At 37.6% G+C, this 24,154-nt stretch overlaps 1 protein-coding gene across 1 annotated transcript in view; it reads right to left on the reverse strand.

The window, feature by feature from the left end:
- Kmt2e (lysine methyltransferase 2E (inactive)) overlaps positions 1-24,154 on the reverse strand; it is a 76,589-nt gene that overhangs the window by 2,370 nt on the left and 50,065 nt on the right. The window contains exons 12-26 of the mRNA XM_059257208.1: positions 23,707-23,824; positions 22,179-22,288; positions 19,059-19,323; positions 18,192-18,290; positions 9,366-9,530; positions 8,262-8,564; positions 5,331-5,585; positions 5,016-5,163; positions 4,348-4,598; positions 3,970-4,026; positions 3,283-3,846; positions 2,027-2,313; positions 1,230-1,318; positions 1,002-1,127; positions 777-862 (exon numbers count right to left, since the gene is read on the reverse strand). Of these exons, the coding sequence (XP_059113191.1) occupies positions 777-862; positions 1,002-1,127; positions 1,230-1,318; positions 2,027-2,313; positions 3,283-3,846; positions 3,970-4,026; positions 4,348-4,598; positions 5,016-5,163; positions 5,331-5,585; positions 8,262-8,564; positions 9,366-9,530; positions 18,192-18,290; positions 19,059-19,323; positions 22,179-22,288; positions 23,707-23,824 (2,923 nt within the window). The remainder of the gene's footprint in view (positions 1-776; positions 863-1,001; positions 1,128-1,229; positions 1,319-2,026; positions 2,314-3,282; positions 3,847-3,969; positions 4,027-4,347; positions 4,599-5,015; positions 5,164-5,330; positions 5,586-8,261; positions 8,565-9,365; positions 9,531-18,191; positions 18,291-19,058; positions 19,324-22,178; positions 22,289-23,706; positions 23,825-24,154) is intronic.

A 24,154-nucleotide genomic window follows, 5' to 3' on the forward strand; every position in this document is an offset into this window, starting at 1 on the left:
TTGAAGTTTACTCTTACTGATGTTCAGTGTCATTTAATACTTTTAAGAAAGGGCAGGGATAAAGTAAGCACAAGTCTAGAGGCCCATGATGTTGAAAGGTGAGCTTTTTTGAGTACACTGTGTGAGTTCTTAGAGTGAGTTAGCTTAAAATGAATTCCTTCGCTTTTGAAGAAGATAAACCAATGGTCTTTAATTTGCCTTTTCTTCAGAGAGCTGTCTTTCAACGTTATTTTAAAAGGACTTTGATAACCTTAAAACTTAGCAAGTTTTAACGTCATAAACTCGATAATTTCTTTACCCAACTAAAGATAAAAGTTGTTCATAAAACTTACCATTTAGACTTTTAATACTTTTTTCACTTTATAAGGATAACCCCATTGTAAGACGGCTTAAATGCCTACAATCTTTTAATTCAAAGTCCAAGGCGCTTAGATCCCTCCCCTTTAGTTTACAGTGGAATACATAGCTGCTCTTCCCAAGCAGGGTGGAGGGCATTCCTTTGAATGTCACCTGAGCTTTTGCTTATGGAGTGCTGAATGGCTGGTCATAAAAGTGTTCCCCATGAAAATAGGAGTGAACACTCCAGGGAAAATGTCACCTATTGAGAAGGACTTAGAAAACTGCAATGTTGAGCCAGAGCTGTTTCTCATAGTTGAATGAGTGAATAGGAAGAGTACAGAAATTACAAACTAATACTTGGTATAGCAGGAGAAAAGTCTGATGGATGTTACCATCAGATTTGTGAGTGGCCAGACTTCAAAGGTCAATGTTATTACCTTGCTCATTTTTGAGGGGCTCTGAGAAGTGTCAGGGGATGGACATTCACTCGTGGTTGTGGGTTCTGGATTTTCAGGATCAGGCTCTGTAAAGGAGTACAGTAAATATAAGATTACAGGACAAATACTGCCTCTTGCAGACAGACAGTGCTCACTGTATACAGCTTTCTTCTGACTATAAAGTACTTTAAAATAATAGCCATGATAGGTCATCTGCTTACTGACCTGCTATAAGTTCACTCAAGGAAGGGACTAGGCTCTTAGCGTGCACCTGGGGAATGTGATTTGAATGAGATGAAGGTGAAGACTGAACATGACTCGGTGAACATGAGACACATGGTGATTCTCCCCCTAGAGGTGAAGCAGAGCAGACCCAGAGAGAACATTAGTGCTCACAGGAACAGGGGACAAATAGCCAGTTCCACTTAGTAGAGAAGATGCAAGCCCACTCACCACTGTCTTTATCTCTGCGGTGGTCACTAAGCAGTAATGCTCGCTGATAACTCCTTTCTCTCACTTGCTCCACTGAAGTGGATGCAGTCCTTTAAAATAAAACACAGCCTCTTGTCAGAGAAGCTGCCGCCGCCTAGACTTCACTTTCTGTCTCTTGATGGGTGAAATGGCCTTCAGATGAAGGATTTTGCTATACTGGGACAACACCTTGGTATTAAGCTTTGAAAATATCTTGTCTTATTTCCAACCACACTCCAAACTGAGACTTTTATTCCTGTTTACTCGAAATCAGACTAACATTTGTGGTTGACAATTTCTTGGTAAAATATGTTGGAAGTATTTTGTTAACAGTTATAAGGTCATGTCAGGTTACTAAAGGGAGCAAAAATACTCCCAACAAAATGCTCGTGTCAAAATTGTAAGTTTATAGTTGGGAAGGTGAGTAAAGAACAGAGTGAATGTGGTCTTTTGCTCTTTGCTGAGACCTATCTTCAGTGAAGCTGCTTCTGTCTTACTGAAGAAACATTAGAACTGCTTCTTCATCCAAGGTAACTGGTAAGGGATGTAAAGAAACTGTATAGGATGCTGACTGGGATGACAAGTTCTATAGGAAGGAATATTTACATGGCTAAGATAAAAAAAAAAATTAGACCTTCCCAGCAACCATCTTTCCAGGTCACGACCACCAACCACTGTCTGTGTCTACCCTCCCCAAACAGCCGACAGGAAGACTGATTCTTTTAACCTTCTTTTTTTTCTTCCTTCTTGCACAATGGCACATTTTGGAAGGGGCTTACCACTGAACTTCTGGGTCTTTCTTCTCACTGGCATTGGCTTCTTTAACAGGACAATTACTGCTGCCCTCTTCACAAGAGGCATTGTAAGTGGCAGTTGGTGGTGGTAAAGGCAAGATCGACGGGTTTTCTACCTGCTCCCCGTTTTCACTGCCATGGACACATCCATCGCCACTGTTGCTCAGGTTCCCACTTGTGTGAGGTGATACACTAATCAAAGCAAAGTTTTCTGCCTTAGAACCACTTTTCCTAGCTTCTCGTTGTCTCTTACGGTATTCTAATAGAGAAACCTTAAACAAGAAAAAAAAAAAGTAAATCTTTTATTCTTGTTTTGTGTATCAGAATCAATTTATTCTTAAAAAAAGATACTGCAGCATTTATATTAGGAAAATTATGTAAAAATAATTGAATTTTCCATAAATAATTAACAATTATTAAATGCCTACTATATGCCAGGCATTGTATTTAGATGATTTATATGCATTATCTCATTTAATCCTCACAACAACCCTAAGAAATAGGTATATCATCCCCATTTTACAGATGAGGAAATTGAGTAACTCACTCACTCCAGGTCACACAGCTGGTGAGTGTTGGAGCCGGGATTCGAACCTAGGTCTTATTTGAAAGCCCGTGCTCTTTCCACTATACTACATTGCTTCCCACAAAGTTGCCAACTGGACTCTGTTACAAAAATTAAAAGCACATATCACTAAAATGCTTTGACTTATACATCAGTTACTTAACAAATAAGTGTGTTTCTCCCATTCTTGCAAAATAAGGCATTCTGTCTCAAAATTAGGAACTTCCGTATTAAGATAGAATCTTATCAAACAGTATCATACTTTCCAAAATACTCTTACATCCATGGCCTAAATACTGTAAGTATTATGAGATGGTGAAGAGGCATTTCTTCTCTCCAAGGCTGCCTGCTCAATGTAAAATAAGAGAAATAAGAACAAGTATTATCTGCCTATTGTTTTGGTGGAGGTATTTATTTTTAAAGGTTATTTGTTTCATGAAAAAAAAATCACCTTCAGGCTTTTATCTCAAACTACATTTCTTCTTAGAAGTTTCATATCACTATAATTTTTACTTTCTTAGGAACATCAAATTATTTACAAAAAGCTTAAAAATGTACATAAAACACCTTAACTTACATAACCAAGTTACAAATGCCTCACATAACACATGCTGTAACTACCCTAAGAGCACCGAGTAAAACCCATTGAAAAGACTATAAATTGTTAAATTATAACCTTTTTCTTTTGTGGTGGATTCTGGGGTGTGCAACTCCCGTCGATCAAATTGTCATTAACAGTCCGTCCGAAACCAGAGACAAGCCCATCTTCAGAAGTACAAAAGACAGCTGTTTCCATAAACATGCCTCTAGTGTCATCCTGTATCAGGCACTTTGACTCACTTATTCGGAAGCCTCCTCCAATCTCCAACTGATGTGAGGGTGTCAAGTCCCTCAGATTGGAGTTGACTGAGAAGTTAACTCCTGTCCTGTCAGGGCTCTTTACCCAGGAAGAATACATTGTACCTCGTCCAGAGTGGGTCGAGTCCAGTTGGCTGTTGGGCTCAGGCCTGTCATGGGCTGGTATTTCCATGGTTTTTTGTAAGGCAGCTGGCTCGACTGCATCGAGTCCCAGTTGAAGGTCTGACACAGATTCTTTTTCCCCTGGGCAAGGCCTGTTGATTTCAGTCCTACTCCTAGGGCTGGTATAACCAATAGTCTTTATTTCTTGAAGGCCCAGTTCAGTTAAATTGGAATTTCTAAAAGGCCCTAACGTTAGCATGGTTGAAGATCGGTCATATCCCTGTTGGTAGGAGGAGGGGAATCACACAATGCCATTTAGGGACAATTTACTATCTAAGAGTAATTTAAGCAAAATAATATTAAGAGAAAATCAGCAAATGAATGTCTTTTGATAATTCCTTACCTCTTGACTGTAAGTGCGTCTCTTTATTTCTGGAGAACTTTCTGGGGAAGAAATATTCTATATAAAAGTAATGAGCAAAATTAGAAATTAAAATACAACAACCTCTATATTTTGTAGACATGATGCATACATAGATTTCAGATTTAAACCTTGTTGAAGATACTTGCTTTAGGTAAATTTGATAAACACATTATTAAAAAAATGCTCATGTGGCACAGATAAAAATGTTTACATTTGTGTAAATATAGGTTCCCAACTTTCTCTAAGTTTCTCACCACACTAGTTAACAAAGCAGGGACAGGGTTTGCCAAAAAAGTTTCAGAAACACTCATTCCCAGGAATGGACATGTCTTTTTCCCCCCCATTGAAATGTCTCACCTCAAAGTGCATAGTGTTTCCTGGTGTGCCAGGAGTTACTGGGGTCACTGGTGAATATATGGGTTTATAACCATTCCTGTAAGTTTCATCATCTGATCTGATCCGTGGAGGAGTGGCAAAGGCCGGGTCCATAGGAGTGATGTCTGTGTGAGTTGGTGTAGCATATGGTGAAGGAGTGGGGGTGGAGCTTTCTGAGTAAGCAGAATCTAGCAGTTGATAAAGTCTTCTTTTTTTTAGTGGTGTAGTTAAATCTGTTGGTGAAATAATAATTATAAGAAATCATACTGCTGCTATAATATAATTAGCAGTAATTAAGATAACTTTATCCCCCAAATTAGTGTTTTTTAAAAAAATGGAACTAACATGAAATCATCTTCCTTAAGCCTCCAAAAGTTTCAGCATTAGCAATTATCTTGCCTGAAGCTTATAAGCCTAGAAGTCTCAAAAAGTGTTATTAAGTACTCATGTTACTGTAACTCATGTCTTACGAATCCTTTTAACTCCATTGAAAGCACCAAGCCCCACACTAAACCCCAACTTAAACAGTATTTCTAACTACAGTTTTATGTATGTCCACATGCAAAAAGTCAGCTGACCAGAGAGACACAGCAGCGGTTATCCTGCCCGCGACAACTCCTCACACTGACACAGCACTGAGCACACACTACCTGGGAGGAGGGAACAGCTGTCATTTATCAGAAGTGGGCTTTTGTTTTCACCATTAACTGTGGGACTTCTGGATCCTTCCTGACAAGGTGAATGGTATCTATGTAAAATGGTTGAGTTTTCTTCTTCTAGGGCTTGTTTCAACCATCGCTGAATAAAACAAGAAAAAATAAATGAATAAGGATCAGTTTGCAGCTATTTATATAGCCTATAAATGCAAAGCCAATCACAAAAGCATTTCATTGTGAGGAGCTCTAGTAAGGACTGAAATTTGCATTTGGCTTCTCCTAGATTTTTATATCCAAAGAAAAGTTTACCTTTTTGCATGAGCCAGAAATGTTTTCAGTAGTTTCTTTTCTTCTCTTTTTTTCCGAAAGGAATGGTGATGTAAATCTAATATAATGCTTAGGAGTAGAGTATACATGGGGGCTGTAAGTGAGACCTGGCAAAGAATTGAGCTGTGTAGCTAACACCTCTGGATCTGTAGTTATGCGCAGAGGCCTTTCTGAAAGGCTGTCTGAAGGTTTTCCTGTCTTCTCATTCTTCTCACTTAACCATTCATTGACCAAGTGCTAGAGAACAGAAACATTTGGATCACTATATAGTAAGTGCACAGATTCCACTACAGAATATTCTAATATCAAATTAGATATTGGCACATCGTCTAGGACGATAAGATGGGTAATTTAGATGATTTATGTTATGGGGCTGGAGAGATGGCTCAGCGGTTAAGAGCATATAATGCTCTTTCAGAGAGGACCCAAGTTCGGTTCCCAGCACCCATGTCAGGTGGCTCACAACCGCCTGTAACTCCAGCTCCAGGGGGATCTGACACTCTAGCCTACATGGGTACCTGCACTCATGTGCATATACCCACAGACAGACACACACACGCATAATTAGTAATAATCTTTAACAAAAATTATTCATATTATGTGGTGACAAAGAAACCCCACTATCAGTATTTTCATTGTTATTTTTTATTATCCTAAGGAATATAATATAGGGATAAAATACATAGATACATGTAGAAAGTTTATGTTACAACAAGACACTAATTTTTGGCAGGTCACGGTGGTGCACTGCCTATCCCAAGCTAAGTCAGGAGGACTGACACAAGTTTGAGGCCAGCCTGGGCTACATGTACTAAGTACCTGGCCAGCCAGCAGTAGGGGCCTTTTACTTTTCTTTTTGTTTTTTGTTTTTTTTGATATAGCAAAATCTAGGAGATACCAGTGAGTGCCAAAAACAATGCAGGCCTATTGCTTTATATTCTACATGAGACTGTTGAGTTGTTAGGAAAGTCTGCTTTTTAAGCAGTGCTTTTCTAGACCAAGTATTCATTATGGTTGCCTGGAGATGAGGTTAGAACATGGATAAAAGAAGCATGTCCGCATTGACAATCCTTGGGTCTTTGGAGGTTTGAAATACCACTTAAAGATGCTACGCTTTTGAAATTTTACCATTCCTCCATGTATATTATTCAGTTTTTGTTGTTGTTCTTTTGGAAATGCTTAGGATTGTACCCAGGGCCTTCTAGCCTTCTACATGCTAGGCAAGTGCTGTTCCATGGAGCCACACCCCAGCCCTCATAAAATGGCTACCTGAATATACCTGGTCTTGAAGATGCCGCACTGTTTTAAAAAAAAAAACAGTTGCTTAGGAACGTTATTTTTTTACTGTTGGAGGTTTTAATTTCATAGCTTAAATGTAAGTTCTAGACAAGTATTGCATCTTCATATACATACAGACACATATCCTATCTTCCAAAGTATTCTGTATCCTTTCCCTCTTCCTTTTCCTATATGTATAATTTCTTGTTTGTACCTTTGTAGGACAATGCTATTCTATGGTATTATTATTAAACAGAATGATAAAATGTGCTGTACATAAACACACAGCACTGCCAACAATTTGCTTTTAACAAATATATTTTATATTTAATGCATATAAATGTGGTATTTATAATTAAGAAAATAGTTTAAAAACAACTATTTTTCATTTCAAAAAGAAAAACTTCAATTTTTTTTTCTCCTTCCATATGTGGGTAAAAAATATGCTTACTACTGAAGGCAAGTATCCACTTGCTTGTTTAAGTTATGTGGCACACAAGCTTTAAATGAAACACATTAGTGATGTCTCCAACAAAACCTCTGACTCTGGTAAGGAAATTAGAGTCTGCCATTGGCGTATAATCTTGAACTCATACCAGAATTCATTAAGCATACTTTTTATTGTTTAACAGCCTGCCTATGAACTGTTAAGAAATTAGGTAAGAAAAAGACAAAAATAAAAAGTTCCAAAATAAGGGTATGGCCTAAGTCACCTGTCCCTGTGTGTTGTCTTTTAGAGAAAAACAGCAGCCCCTAACGTTAGTTAGACTGTTAGGATGAAATTCAGTGAGCGGTTTCCCATAAATTGTTTCATTAACTGTGACAATTTTCTAACGATCTCTTTAATGATCTGATGTAAAACTGATCTTCCTCATCTGGCTCATTGTGTTTAAGGGTGCTGTGCTGCCAAGCCTGGGGCCCACAGATCAGACAGAGAGAATGCACTTTATTTCCTGATCCCCACATGTGCACTCTAGCACGCGCGCGCACGCACACACACACACACACACACACACACACACACACACACACATAAACTTTTCAGTCCACATTTGTAGTGCATTCTATTGAAATCATAAGTTTCTTCATATTCTTTTTTTTTTTCCCCCAGACAGGTTTTCTCTGTGTAGCTTTGGTGCCTTTCCTGGAACTAACTCTGTAGCCCAGGCTGGCCTCGAACTCACAGAGATCCTCCTGCCTCTGCCTCCCAAGTGCTGGGACTAAAGGTGTGTGCCACCACCGCCTGGATAGTTTCTTCATATTCTTATGAACTACCTACATAAATAGATTATAAAATGTACAATGAAGAAGAGTGTGGCTCTGGGGTAGAGTGCTTGCCTGCCATTCACAAGGCTCTGAGTTAGATTTGTTAGATCCGTAGGCATGGGAGAGAGGAGTATGTTAAACCAGTTTCAGTAGACAAGCTTATTTAGAGAAATCATGAATTGCAATACTAAAGGTCTTTATATTTAATCTTCATAATACAAAGTATTAATGCTCTTGACAGTTTGGTACTTCTCATTCTTAATCAAATATCTGCAAGTGTAAAAATAATGTAAATTGAATTTTTAAGACAGTTTAATTTCAGTTAAGAGACTTGTTGCAAATGGCTCTTACTTTCATTAGGACTCATACCTTCTTTGTTTTGGGGTACTTTGTGGGACATTTATTAAGTGCTGTAATTTCCGCTTCAGTAATTATTTCTGCTACTGCAGTTTCGGTTTCTGGCTCTACAGCAAGTACAGTGTTTTCAATGTCATTCTGTTGTGACGTAACTTCAATGTCAGGAGAAGATGGCTGTATGTCTGAACACATGCTGACGGTTCTGTGTCTCCGACGCTGCTGTCCGATGTGAGTGCGAGAAAAGCTTTTTCTTTGCTTTGTTCTATTCACTTTGGCAGGGGTTGGCTTGACGGCAGCTTCTTCTTTTACTTGTTCCTAGTTCAAAATACAATAGTGGGACTTCTAATGCTTATAGATACGTTTATGTTGAAATACGGCATTGTCTACTTTAAAAACTAGCTTTCCAGAACTTTCTTTAAAAATTTATGTATTTTAAGCTGGGTGGAGGTGGGACACACCTTTAATCCCAACTCAGTGGCAGAGGTAGGTGGATTTCTGAGTTGGAGGCCAGGCTGATCTACAGAATGAACTCCAGGACACCCAGGACTGCACAGAGAAACCCGGTGTCACAAAACCAAAAAAATAAAAAAAATGAAAATGTATTTATTTAGTGTGTGTGTGTGTGTGTGTGTGTGTGTGTGCATTTGATAGGACAGCCTGTGGGAGTTGGTTCTCTCTCCTCTCACCACATAGGTGCTGGGGACCAAGTTAAAGCTGGCAGGCATGTAACAGCCTTAGTGGATTAGCCAACTTCTGATAACAAACCAAAATAATTCAACACTTTCTTACTGCAATGCAAGGCAAATATAAGTCTAAATTTCCAGTAGGGTTTGAAAATACTTTAAAAGGCATTATTTAAAAGGTATTACTAAAAATTCATGGGCTGGTTAGATGGTTCAGCAGGTAAAGCACTTGCACATAAGCCGAAAGACCAGCATTTGAACCCCAGAATCCACATGATCGAGGAGACAGAACTGACTCAGAGTTGCCCTCTGACCTCCACATGTACACAGTAGTATGCAAGCACACAGACATAATTTTTGTAGATGGGACTATACTGTGTAGAAATTTAAGGCACTTAACTCTGAAAATAAAGATAAACCTAAGTAATAATACCTGGATAACTTCAGCATCAGTGATAATCTGTGACTCTTTACATTCAGGCTTGACTTCTGTTTTGGCTGTGCTGATCCTTTCCAAAGCTTGTTCTCGTCTTTTCTCTCTCTTTTCAAGTCTGGCAAAAGCTTGCAAAATTGCTTCCATTTTCCTTTCTTCTCTTGTCTATGGAATTTAAATTTGAAGTAAATAATATCATTATTCCATAGCGAAAGTTGTAAATGTCAGATGTTCATAACAGATTTTAAAAACTGTTGTGATACTGTTAGCATAAGAAGGATGGGGGGGAACAATTTACAGCCATTCAGCATGTGTATAAATCCCAAACTTCACCTTAGCCATTTTAGAGCATATGCCACAGAAGTACAACGATACAGCAAACAAAAAAATTTCCTTGTTTTTCCAAACCAAAAAACCAAAAATTTAATAGAGAGGTCTGCCTTTAAAAAAAACCTGAAAATCCCTAAGGAAACAATATGTTGAAAAAGAAAAACTCAAATGCACTTAAAGAGTCAATGTATTTTTGTTATATTGTGGCAAAGTCTTAGGTTCAAGCCATGGCTGTACCATTAAGTTTTAGTAAATAGCTCTATCACCCTAGCAAATTAATTTTGACATTTCTGAGGCTGTAAAAGAGCATAGAACACTTAACACTTAATTGGATTGTTACTGAGTTCAAATGGAAAACATGAGGCTTTGAAACAATACTTGGAAAATGGCAGGCATTCATAAATGTTAACTCTCATTTCTACTTTTGCCCTCGTGACCTCCATTACAGTTCTTTTAAGGCATTCCTCTACCTTCTGCTCATCCTTTCTTACACTGACACTTCAAGACAGGGCTGAGGGAACAGCAAGAGTTCTCTTGGGTAGAGAACACTAAGAGCCAGGCCCAGGGCCTGAGCAGAGGGCCTGGCAATGCTTCAGCTCTCAACCAGAACCAGGAAGCAGGTCCATCAACTGTCCAGTTCTCCAAATCAAAGAACCAGGTCCTGAGGCTCAGATCCTCCTTCCTTGTCAACGATGTGGGGAAGAAAGAAAGAGAGATCAGAAACTCAAGATCTGGCTGCCACAGACTTCGAAACATTGGAGTTTCAGCTTTAGTTCCAGCAATGACTGGCAGAGATTTAAACACTAGTAACTGTTGCTTACTCTTTCCTGTTTTTTAAGTAAACAAATTCAGTACGGGAATAAAAGGTGCTAACAGAGCTCAACTGGGATTGCTTTGAAAGGAGTTTCTAAGTTTTCACCCTTTTGAATTCACACAGAGAAAATGAGTCCACAGAGGTAAGATTACTTGTTCATGGACACACATCTGTCTCTTTTCACGTAACTGGAATGGGTAATTCAAAACACGATTTCATTTGTTCACTGGAACTGAAAATTTTAAAGCCAAATTCTTAGACAATTTTCTGCCTCTACCTTACTTTCATTCCTTTAAACCCCTATAAAAATTTTTATAAAAATTCATTTTTATAAAAAGTTTCATTAAGAAATCTAGACTTTAATAGTCTTTTTTGTTCTTGTTGTTGTTGTTTTTTACATTGTTCAAGACAAGGTTTCTCTGTGTAGCTTTGGAGCCTGTCCGGGAACTTGCTCTGTAGACCAGGCTGGCCTTGAACTCATAGAGATCTGCCTGTCTCTGCCTCCCAGAGTGCTGGGATTAGAGGCACACATCACCACTGCCCAATCATAATAGTAATTCTTAAAATTACCGCACCTGTTAAGCCTGGTTGGAGGGGAGATTTTAACTACCATGATTACTTCTTTTAAAAAACAGTATTTTTCAGAAGAAACAAGCTTGTTTTAAAAAAAAATGACTATGTGCATGCAGGTACCCTTGGAGGCCAGAAAGGGGGCGACAGATCTCCTCAAATTGCAGTTATAGTCAGTTGTGAGCCATGGATGTAGGTCCTCTACAGGAGCAAGCAGTAAGCACTCTTAACCACTGAGCCATTTCTTCTGATGCCCAAGATTCTTTTATGTGTGAGTAACTCAACCACTAGGTAGATACCCAAGGAAGAGAAGTTCTAATTACCTTAGAACTTCTAAGACAGAGTAATGAGTATATGTCAAAGACATACTCTAATATTTCCTTGTTTTGGATTGTGAGATTGAGGATCTGAGATAAACCTGTATGATGTAAAGAGCGAAGTGAAGTAAAGGTTGAACTTCGTTGAAAACAGTGTGACCACATGTTGATTAAACAAAACACTTTAGAGGTGGTTAAGTCCTAAAAAAATGTCACAAAAGTCCCCATGTATGTAGGCCACTCAAACGTAGTGCCTTTGCATAAATTACAAGTTTCCTGACAGCGAACTTACTCGTCTTTCCAATTAACCACTGATATTATTACAGAAACCACAAGTCTTACCACATTTCTACAAGCATTTATTATATAGCAATGAAGTTGAAAGCACTAAATAAATTCCTAATAACTTTAACTGAGATTTATCTTAAAATTATGCAAGTGTTTGGGAATGATTGCCTGAATGACTAAAAACAATTTGCAGACTTTTACTTATTTTTCATTCATTCATTTATTTTTCATTTTTAAAGGGCAGGGTCTCTCTGTGTAGCTCTGACTGTTCTGGAACTTGCTATGTAGACCATACTGGCCTTCATCTCACTGAGATCTGCCTGCCTCTGCCTCCTAAGTGCTGGAATTAAAGGTGTGTGCCACCACGCCCTGTCAGCTTTTATATTCACCACTGTATCTAATGCATTAATAGGTATATGGTCTTGTGTAAAGATGAATATTTTTTTGTTTTGTTTTTTTTTTTTGGTTTTTCGAGACAGGGTTTCTCTGTGTAGCTTTGCGCCTTTTCTGGAACTCACTTGGTAGCCCAGGCTGGCCTCGAACTCACAGAGATCCGCCTGGCTCTGCCTCCCAAGTGCTGGGATTAAAGGCGTGCGCCACCACCGCCCGGCTAAAGATGAATATTTAATGAATAAGAATTTGCAACCATTTTACAGATCTCTGAAAAGTATATTAACTCAGTTTATAGGGAACTGGAGCTGGTGAGGAGACAAGGGATAGCAATACTACTACGTATAGCTTCTAAATGGCTGTAGTTTAGAACTGTGATACAAGCCATCCATGGCTCTATCCAAGCCCAAGGCTACTTCATTATCTGTGAGCTGGGAAACTGACAGGTTTAAATTCAGAACTGGATTTGATAAACTGTTACACTGGAGTGTTAGGTTTTAGCTAGAGTATGTGGGATATGCCACATGACCTACCTATACACTATTCTTGTGATCTTAGTATATTATTTCTTAGTATAATTACCTATAAGCAAAAGAAAAAAATATCTGCTTCATACTTCTTCCCACTTGAGGTGTAGTTTAAAATTTTTAGTTTATCTGTGTGTGTGCATGTGTGTGTATGTATGTGTGGGAAGGAGTGGTATGCATTCCAAAATGCTTAAGGACAACTTGAAGGTGTCAGTTCTCTCCTTCCACAGTGTGGGGTCCTGGAGATTCCACTAAGAGTCATCAGGTTTGGCAGCATATGCCTTTACCCACTGAGCCATCTTGCTTAGAAAATAAACTGCACTGGGTAAACTGAAACTCATTTGAAACAACTGAAAATAAGCCTCTAGTCTGAGCACCATAAGTAAAGTAAACTTGGCATTAGAAGAAATGTAGGTTCCTCCTGATTTGCTTTTCTGCCCTGCAAACAAATGCTTTTTCTGAAACAAAAACTATCCCCGGACCTCAAGAGCAGAACTCTCGGCCTGTAGTAGCAAGAGTGCAAGAGCAAGAGGTGCCGGGGAAACAACATCTCTGCAGCCTTCCAGTCTCCCTCTCCTCAGTCTCAGTACGCAGGGTCTGAAAAATATTCCAAAAGTAAAATATCCCCAATTCTAGAACTGAGAAACACAAAACTGCCTATAAAAAGAAGGAAATGAAACCAGTGTAAACCCTACCCATGCATCCAGCACTGAGATTTTTATTAAACAAGTAATAATTATGTATTGTATAAAGCATAGGTCACTGCCGTGTGAAGAGGTATAAGTTGAAGCATTTAAAGATTTTGAATATTTATTACAAGAGGCAGGTAAACCATAACCACCACCTCATTTTGTTTGGACAGACTATAAAAATAAACTTATTCTGCTTTACCGTATCATTTTTAACAAAGATGATTACTAATCTCAAGAATTAGCGTCAGTTTAGTCATGCAATAAGAAGAAAGTGGTGAGTTAGGATGATGTCCCTCATACTTCTATCATCAGATGACATTCCTGGCAACAAATTTGCTCTCATACTTTAATAATATTAAAACTTGGTACCTTCTAAACTGTTTTTCTAAGTTCAATCACCTCTAAATGCATTAGTAACAGCATAGATTCTAAATAATAATAGTGTTCCCCCAGGGTAATTGTTCCCCAAGATAAGAACCAGGAATTCCTGATGAGTCAATCATGCACCCCAAATGTTGCAAGGTATTCAAGTGCAGATAAGGCTAACCAACAGAATTTCTAAGTAACAACATACCTTTTCACAGACATCTATGAAATACATTCTGACACAGAGGAAGCCTCAGAAAATTATGAGAATCATGCCTAATTCTAGGCAAAGCCTACAGACACTGGCTGGGCTGTGAAGAAGATTCATTTAAGCTCATAATCATAGCCTGTCTTTTCTAAGTGGCTCTTGGGTCCATTTAGTTGGCTTATTACTAAGCTGCCAATTCTAAAAGCCAATTACTTTTTTCCACCTTAGCAGCTGGGGTTATGACAATAAACAAGTTCTTATATAAGTTTATGTTATTATGTGAAAGTTATCTGGCTTAGACATCTCTCACCCCACTGATCACCAGAGTTGATTTGATTTATCTGGATGCCTAGCCTAATGTCCCTTTCCTCCCACGCTACTCCAGCTCCATGTGTATGCGCACTCAGTTGAAAAGGCTAGATGACCTCAGATAAAGGAAGACCAGTCTTTGATCAAGGGTACAAGTAGCTGTGCTCCCCTGCTAGAAATTCCAAGTAAGCAGTCAAGGAGTTTATGCAACAAGGATAACAGGAGTCTAGATACTTCTGTCTTCCCTTCATTGATTCTTAAATTTCTGTCTTAATGTGAGGACGGACCATCATGAGTCAACTTCCATGGACTCCAAGTTTAAGCTATTTTGAGTATAATTAAAAAGCATGAAGGAGGCAGAGGCAGGTAGATCTCAACCAAATTCTAGACAGTAATAGCTACATAGTAAAAGACACCATATACTACAACCTCACATACCAATATAGTAGTTAAAACTGAGCAAGGTATTATTTATATAGGTAACAATCAGCAAAATAATTGTTTTGCTAAAATCTTACTACAATAGATTACATGGAATTTGACTTGGAGGAAAGTATTACCAATTCCTCTTTGTTCAAATATGGTAAATGGAACATATTAGCTAGTAGTTCCTAATGAAACCCATAATGTTCTTAGGACTGTCTTGCATATGAGAAAATTTTAAGCAGTTTGACATAAATTTCTCAGAAGTATTGCATCTGTATTCTACTTCCTTTTTAAGTTGCCACTTTTCCATTTGCTCTTTTCTATCCAACTGTTGGTATTAATATAACCAGTGTAAATGACAGAGTCTACAAGAATAAAAGCTGATTCAAATTAATTTTTTTTCCAAGTCAAGGCTTTGAGAAGAAAAACCATATCAATTGTTTAGGAACCTATTTACATCAATAAACTAAACATCAAAGTGATATTCCAGTTAAAATTAAGATTGCAATAATCTTGAAACTAGGGTCAAGGAGACAAAGGTTTTAAGTTTCATTTCACATCCTTTGAAAATGACATACTTTACAGGTTTCCCACATTTTACACTCCCATTAACAAAACTTACAGTTTCAGTCACTTCAGGGGCAGTAATTAGGATGAATATATTAAAAAAGATTAGAATTTCACATTAGCTAAAAATAGAACACAAGCAAGCTTAGAAAATGCATGTGTTTTCTACACTGAATTTATAACATGCAAAGGGTATCCAATCCCTAGGATCTAAAACTGGGCATGTTCTAAGTTCTAACACATTTATCAGCATTGAGAGGTGTATACACATATACACACATACCCTTTTTTTGGTGGGGGGGCGCACAGGTTCCTCTATAGCCCTGGCTGTCCTGGACCACACTATGTAAACCAGGCTGGCCTCAAACTCCTTGAGATCCATCTGCCTCTACCTCCCTTAGGATTAAAGGCATGTGCCACCATGCCTGGCTTGACTGGTATTTTAAAAGTAGCAACATAATGACAAAAATTAATCTGAATAAAATTACATGAACATATTATAATCTCCAGTGTCATTTTATTTTTCCCAAAGTCGTTGCTTTACGAGTTTGAGGGAGAGAGACAGGATCTCATGTAAACTCACTATTTAGTAGAGGGTGATCTTGAACTAAGATGTAGCATGAATCTTAACAGTTCTTATTAATAAGATCAAACCCGAGGCCAGTTATTGGGGTGAACACTGGAAGGTCAGAGTACCAGAACAAGCCACAGCTAACCTCACCTGTCCAACTTCTCAGATGGTCTTGTTTCCTCAGACTGGAAGCTTCTGTGTCCTCATCCCAATGGCTCTCGGCTGAACTGCTGCTAGAAGCCTGAAAGCTTAACCAGCCAAATGCTTAACCAGCTAAATGCTTCTAGTTTCTGGTCCTCACGCCTTATATACTTTTCTGCTTTCTACCACAACTCCCTGGGATTAAAGGCTCGCTTTCTGGGATTAAAGGCGTGAGTCACCATGCCTGGCTGTTTCCAATGTGGCCTTGAACTCACAGAGATCCAGAGGGATTTCTGTCTCTGGAATGCTAGGATTAAAGGTGTGAGTGCCACCATTTTCTAGCCTTTGTATTTAGTGGCTGTCTGTTCTCTGACACCAGATAAGTTTATTAGGGTGCACAATATTTTGGGGAACACAATACTACCACATTTCCCTTCTTTTTGTCTAAAATTTAAAAAAAGCTTATAACTAATACAAGAAAAACTATCCAATAAGTATATACAATATATACTGTCAAGAATTACATTAATGATGTCTAGTCCATTAAGATTTGACAGATTCAGATAAAAACTCCATTATATATATTAACGAAGTCTGGTCCAGTAACACCTGATAAACTCAGACCAATGTAAGCATCCATCCACATCCCAAATCCTGAGACTACAGGCATCTACTACTATTCCCAGCTGCCTATTACAGTTCTTAAAGCCAGTTGTAAAAACCCATACTTTACTATAAACTGATCCAAAGCTTCTACAGAAGTAATAATACAAATTCAAAGCTGCACCAATTGGGCAACAGACTGAAAATTAGTAGTAAAGAAAGGGGGCTGGAGAGATGGCTCAGAGGTTAAGAGAACTTGTTGCTCTTCCAGAAGACCTGGGTTCAGTTCCCAGCATCCACATGGTTGACCTTCAAGGGCACCAGGCATGCATGCAGTGCACATACATAGATGCAAGCAACATGAGTGTCGGTGTGTGCACATACACAGGCCATAGAAAATTTGGGTGCAAGTAATTTAAGGAATAACTGAATCTTAAAGAGTTCGATATAATCCCTTTAGATGTAGGAATCAACGTCTTCCAAGCTTTCACCTCTTTAGGCAAGTGGTTCTGCAGTCCTGAAGCTATGAAACACTCTGTATTGCTTTCACAATGCAGGTATTTTAGCAATCAGTTGAGGATGATCCCCACCATGATTTTAAAAAGATTAAGTAGGTCTATAAAGATCCAATATCTTACATCCCCACTCTAGTTATAACACATGAGATCCCATGGAATAAAAAGTATGAAAACCCTAACATAAAAGAATGTGAGAAACCTACACTAAGTCCATCATGGTTTGTAAAGTCACGTGTCAGTTCTTATGCCAGAAAGTGTTTTGAAAGCTAATTGCCACTATTAACTTTTTCTGGGGGGCTAGGGCAGGAGGGCACCAGATCAACCCAGGCCCTTACATGCTGTGCAAGTGCTCTTTTACCAAGCTATACCCCAGCTCTGTAATTGATTTATCTACTCATTTCATGGCAATCCTATTGCTTCATCCCTGCAAATTCTGAGACTGCAGGTGTGAGTCACCATATTCTGCTGCTACAATTAATTACAATTTCTTATTTGTAATATTTATACTGACAAAACATTTGTAGATAAATCATGAGGAAGATAGAGCTTATGATGATAACAGTGTGAGAATACAGACACAATGGCTACTAAACCATGGTGGATCTTGAAGTTTCGCTAACTGACTTAGTAGTAATACAAAGCTTAAGGATCTGTTTCTGTCTTAAGTCATGAAAAGAAACTACATTTAGCTAATGAAAAGACATACTGAACAATAATTGTGGTATTAAATTTATTAAAAATTCTTGGCTTTAAAATGTTCAAAGTTATTTCTTAAAGGTGGTATACATTCTTTTTTTTTTTTTTTTTTTTTTGGTTTTTTGAGACAGGGTTTCTCTGTGTAGTTTTGTGCCTTTCCTGGAACTTGATCTGTAGACCAGGCTGGCCTTGAACTCACAGAGATCCGCCTGCCTCTGCCTCCCAAGTGCTGGGATTAAAGGCGTGCGCCACCACTGCCCAGCCTACATTCTTAAATGCCCAATGAAAAGTCCGAAAAAATACAAAAAAAAAAAAAAAAAAAAAGTGTATTTAAATGGTAATGGCAAAGCCAAATAAAAATGCTCAATGTAATATCATGAGTCCAAAATTTTCTAACTTGAAGTACAGAAACCCACATAAAGGTAGTTGACTTGTAGAAGAGCAGCTGACCCACCCCAAAGGAACACATACAGCCACTAGCTTCCCGACTTACCATCTTCCTTTTTCTTTCTGCAATCTGCTCCTCGGATTCCATTTCTACTTCATTGCTAATAGGAGTTTTTTCTTCCATATCATCAATAAAATCTGGTTCCTGAAAAATGGAAATGACTTATTTATGGAAACTACTAGTCCATCTATAAAATAGGAACTATACACCGTGTCTTTTAACCACAATTCAGTATGTGAAATAAGCCCACCAAAATCTAAATTTCTAAACAAAGTTTTCAAACTCATATAAGCAGGTTTATGAAATCCCTATCAAATATGGTAGTGTGGCTTTATGTTTCTATTTGTTCTAAAACAAATGTTTTGTTTATGTTTCTATTTGTTCCAAAACATTTTCACCGAACCTGCAGATTTGAAATCTCCACTGTTCAATTTAATACTTAAGACAGTTAGACAAGAGACATGGTGGCATACACCTTTAATCCTGTACTCTGGAGACAGAGGTAGAAAAAGAGTTCAAGGCTAGCCTGATCTATGTAGTGAGTTACTAGCCTCAGAGTGAGACACTGTTTCAAAAGAACAACAAAAACCTACGCTATCTGGAATGTCTTTAATTACACAGTCATAGGAAAATGCTCCACTTTATAAGGATCTGTCAACTTGGTTGTTTCTTAATAATTTGGCATCTATTGTAGGAAATCCTATGTGTAAGTAAATAGAACAAGGGCTGGGGACAGGCACAGTGGTAGAGCACTTGCTAAGCTTGTGTTAGAGCCTATGTTCAATCCCCAGATCTGGAAAAAATAAATATTTAAACTATTAAGTGATTTTAAGCTAAAAAAAAAAAAAAGATGTTTAAATACAACATTTTCCTAATTAAAATAATTTCCTTGAGAATCAGGAGAGTCGGTACCTGATTATTTGATACTGACAGTCTCAGTGGAGAAAGCTTTCTCTGTTTTGTTTCTGGACTCTTTATTTTGTTATTTGTTCCTTCACAATCCAAAGTAATATTCTGATTTTGTATATCTTTTTCTTTTGAAATATCTTTCTCTTTTTTTCCTTTTTTCCTTCTGGTCTCATAACCACTATTGATGTTTTCTGTGGATTCCGAGCTCCGTTTTAGAACAGGGCACTCTGGATTTTCCTTGAGACATGCACAGTCCACCTTGTATTTACTGAAATGAGAACCAGGTAAATGTTAATATATAAAACAAGACTGAGAAGTTCATGCTGCAACTCCATAAAATTCATGCTTGTATTAATAATAAGTAAATCTTAACATTTTAGTAATTTGAATTCCTGGTAAATATGTCAAAATAAATGTTTTTTTCATAATAACAGAGTACTAGATACTAATTTTTGTTGTTTTTTGCTACTGGAGATTGAACCCAAAGACGAATACTTCAAATATGCTAGGCAAATGCTATATCACTGAGCTGTAGCCCCAGCTTTTAGATGTTGGTTTTGAACACAGTCTTTTAAAGGAAAAGGATATACTATAGCTTGTGCAAGGTAACATTAAGGAAAAAAAACACCCTTACTTGGTCTGAGGGTGGTATGCTGACTCTTCAGTTAAAAAAAATGCCAGCTATGATAAATACCAGATCTTCCCTAGTTTAATATACTTTAAGGAATGATTTTAATAACCAGTTTTCCTTAAAAGATACCTTGAAGAACACTTAATTCTAAGTCTTCTCTCTTTTAAATGGGGCCTGAAAAATTATACCATCCCTCATCTTCTCAGTAATTATTAATACTCTCAATTTTATAGATGACCTTAATGCTTAGGCTCATGGTACTGTAAAAGCTTCCTTTTAGGATTACACTTAACTGCAAAAGTCTGTCTGATAGCAACAACTTGTGTTTACACAACCATTACTCTGTGCTAGAAACTGCTTTAAATACTTCGTATGTGTTAACTCATCAAAAGTTCAAAATATTCCATTAAGTGAGTAGTATCCTCAGTCTTGAGCTAAGGAATCACAAAGTGATGCTGAAACTGTTGTATGATTACATAATGAGTAACCAAACAAGATATAAAAGCACACAGATCTTTACAGATTTATGCTCAACGCCTATGGGCTAACAATCTCCTAAAGTGCACAAGACGCATGTTACACCCCCCCCCCCCCCGCCCATGGTTAAAAGTTTGTAAAAACATGGAGAAACTATGGGAGCAGGGAAGTCCCTGTCTTTTAAAAAATGGGCACCACATGTTAAACATATATGCTGTTTACTAATAGGCTTTCAAAATAGCCTATTTCCTGGGGCTGGAGAGATAGCTCAACAGTTAAGACCACTTCCTGCAGTTGAGAGAGCCTGACCTTACACCCCTGTACCCATAGAAGAGCCCATCACAACAGAAATACACCTCCAGGAGATGTAAAGTCTTTCTGGTCACTGCAGGAACCAATACACATGTGGCATACATTCACATAAACATACAAATAAAAACAAATTTAAAAAAATGGAAAAGCCTAAATTGTTATGATAAATATGACTCAAAGGTAGAAATACATATTGAAGGTAAAGGGACTGCACACTAAAGGAAACTTGGGGAATATTATTTTAAGGTGTGTTACTTTTGTTTATGTTGCATTTGTTGAACTTTGTGAAGCTGTGTTACTTTGCCTGTTTAAAACACCTGATGGTCTAATAAAGAGCTGAATAGCCAATAGCAAGGTAGGAGAAATGATAGGTGGGGCGGGCAGGCAGAGAGAACTAATAGAAGGAGAAATCTGGGAGGAGAGGAAGGAGCCATAGAGGAGGACGACTTGAGGGGCCAGCCACCCAGCTACACAGCAAGCCACAGAGTAGTAAACAAGAAAGGTATACAGGAATAGAAAAGGAAAAGCAAAGGCAACAGATAGATGGGATAATTTAAGAAACAAGCCAAGCTAAGGCTGGGCATTTAAGTGTAAACCTTCATGTGTGATTCATTTGGGAGCTGGGTGGCGGGCCCCCCAAAAGTGCAAAAACAAACAACAGGAAACCATAATGCACACTTTAAAACTTAATTTTAGAAATGATGTCTGTCATACAATGCTTATAATATGTAGGAGGTTGGGGCAGGATAGATGGCTCAGAGATTAAGGACACTTTCAGAGAACTTTAGTTTGGTTCCCAGCACCCATAGCTGGACGGCTCCCAACCCATATCCTGCTGTAATGCCCTCTTATAGACTCTGGCACCCACACACATGTCATATACACTGACATACACACATAAATAAAAATAAGGAAATAATAAAATACAGGAAGAAATGAATTAAAATGTCTATAACCCAAAATACTACAAAATACATAAAGATTCAAGAAGAGTGAAAGAGTCTGCATGTGGTGCACATCTGTAATTCTATCACTCAGGAAATAGAGGCTGGAAGAGCAAAATTCAAGGACATCACAGGAAGTCTGAGGCTGGCCTAAATCATCCTCTTTACCCTCAAAAAAGAGAGAAAAGCACTCTAACTACAGAGCTATATCTCCTGCTTTATTTCTTGATTTGGAAAATAAGTACATGGATATTTGTGTCATTTGTATTTCATATTATAATTTTAAAAATACAAATAAGTTTTTGTTTTTGTTTTTGTTTTTTTACCCAAAATTAATGTTTTTCCCCCTGACATTTCAAAACAATAGTTCTTAAAGTTTTACTGCAGGATCTCCACAAACCATTTCTATTACAATGCAAGAAAAACTGGTACAGTATCTTTTGTTTTTAAGAAAAAAATTATGTGTTCATAACAAGTGACTAAGTAAGTTGTTTAACAAGTTGAAGTATAAGAAAGTAAGGGAAAAAATTCTCCCATAGTAAAGTCAGTACTGTAACTGAATTAGAGCTAATAATTATAAGGTCTGAACACTCACGTTACAGTGAAGTTTAGGAAATAAGTAATGAAGATGCGATTGCTGATAGCAGCACACTTAATTTCAGGTACTTTTAACCATCTCCTACTAAGTAATAACAATGTCTAAACTATGATGAAGACATTAATCTATCTGAAACATGGCATTTACAGACTTGAACTTACCAATTCCCATAGTCAAAATCAAAGGCAATAGTAATTTCAGTCCCTTTTGGAATACTTTGTATAGAATAAATGTAGAGATGTATGGTTCCATCTTCAATTTCATGCCTCACCTGTTAAGAAGAATAATTTTACACTTCTACACACTATTTAGAGCATCTTTACCTTGCAATTAGGAAAATTATTCATATTATTAGGTTATGTTGTTATTGTTTGTTTTTGAGACAGTGTCTCATTATGCATCCCTGGCTTGCCTGGAACTCACAGAGAACCACCTGCCTCTGCTTTCTGAATGTTAAAGGTGTACAATACCATGACCAGCTGAAAAAAATTCTTAAAAGCATTTTATAAGCATGACATGGAAAGTTGCCATTCATCATAAGACTTACAAATCAATAGCCATCACCTAAAAGGTTTGCAAAGGTGCACTGGCAATACTCACCCCTTTAGCCCACCATCTAACACTCCAAATAGCACAAAAACTGCATTCTCATCATCTGATGAGTATACTCTGTTGTTACCTTTCAGCATGTTTGAAATTGTGGGTTCTTTCAAGTAATATATCATCCTGAGTATGAGTATACACTAATGGTAAACCTAAGAATACTTTTCTTTGACACCGTTTCACTTCCCATGATACTTTTAGTTCAGAACTACCATTTTACACATAAAAGCAAGGTACAAAAGGCTGAACATGTAGTTCAGTGGAAAAACAGTTGCCTAACATGTGAGGTCCTAGAGTTAGTCTCCAACACCATACATATACATACAGAAGAGTGAAAAGGCACTGACAAGGTTATAAAACTAGTAAGCCACAGAAAAGCCATAACTGTCCCAAGTCTATGTCCAAATACTACAAATTTTAGCTGCAAAATTAAATATGTTTGATTTGCGGTATATGAAAAAAACAGTATACTCTAAAATTTTGTTTTAAAAATTTATAGCAAATATAAAATACACTTTTGGGCTGGTGAGATAAACCAGGTAGTAAAGGACCTTGCTGCTAAACCTTTTTAGAGTTCAATCCTTAGAACCCATATGGGAGAAGGAGCAAACTGACTCAAAGTTGTCCTCTGATTTCTATGTATGTGCATGCACGTACAAACACACTATTAATATAACAGCATTAAATCTAGCTTTTAGCTATATGATGCAAGTTCATAAAATAACATCTGACACACAAATAGAGCTCCCAATATAAACAGAAATTTCATATTTTCTCTTACAAGGAACATTACAGTTTTATAGCCATGGAAAGTTTAAAAAAAAAAAAAAAGTGAGACGAGGTCTCACTATGTAGCAGTGGCTGGCCTGGAACTTGATATGAAGAACAGGCCAGCTTTGAACTGTCTCTGCCTCCCAAGAGATTAAAGGAGTAAATGCACAACCATGTACAGCTTACAGATAGTTATTTTAAAAAATGATTAGAGATTATCGCCTAAATATCCACAAAAAAAATTGAACAAAATAAAATAGGTGCAGACTTTTTTAATTTGTGTTCCTATTTCTCCTAAGATTTCAATAAGCTTACCTCTGCATTGGGTGTACAAGAACGCCTGATGAATCGAGCCTCATTCCCAAAAGTCCTCGCATCAACACACATTTCTAGCCCATGAAACTTAGAGTAGAATAAAACAAAAGGGTATGGCCTACAAACAAAGAAGCATTACAAGCTTTTAGTATAACAGGGCTAGAGGACATAGTTTAGTGGTAAAGTGCTTGCCTAGCAGGCAAAAGGTCCTCAATTCAGTACTCAGTGCCACAAAACAAGTAAACAACAAAAACTTTACAATTTCCTGTGATTCATTACATAAACAACAGATCAAGAAATTTCTAAGAGACACAGTTGACAATAAAGCAAGTATTTGAATATCGGCAATTTGATTCCAGAAGCCACTTTTAACTACTTTAATAAGACTTGTGTCTGCCTTAAGTCAAAAGCAATTAAGGTTGAAATTGGTTTTTCAATAAGATTTTTA

Source organism: Peromyscus eremicus, chromosome 3 (genome assembly GCF_949786415.1).
Source record: "Peromyscus eremicus chromosome 3, PerEre_H2_v1, whole genome shotgun sequence".
Taxonomy (NCBI): Eukaryota; Metazoa; Chordata; class Mammalia; order Rodentia; family Cricetidae; genus Peromyscus; species Peromyscus eremicus.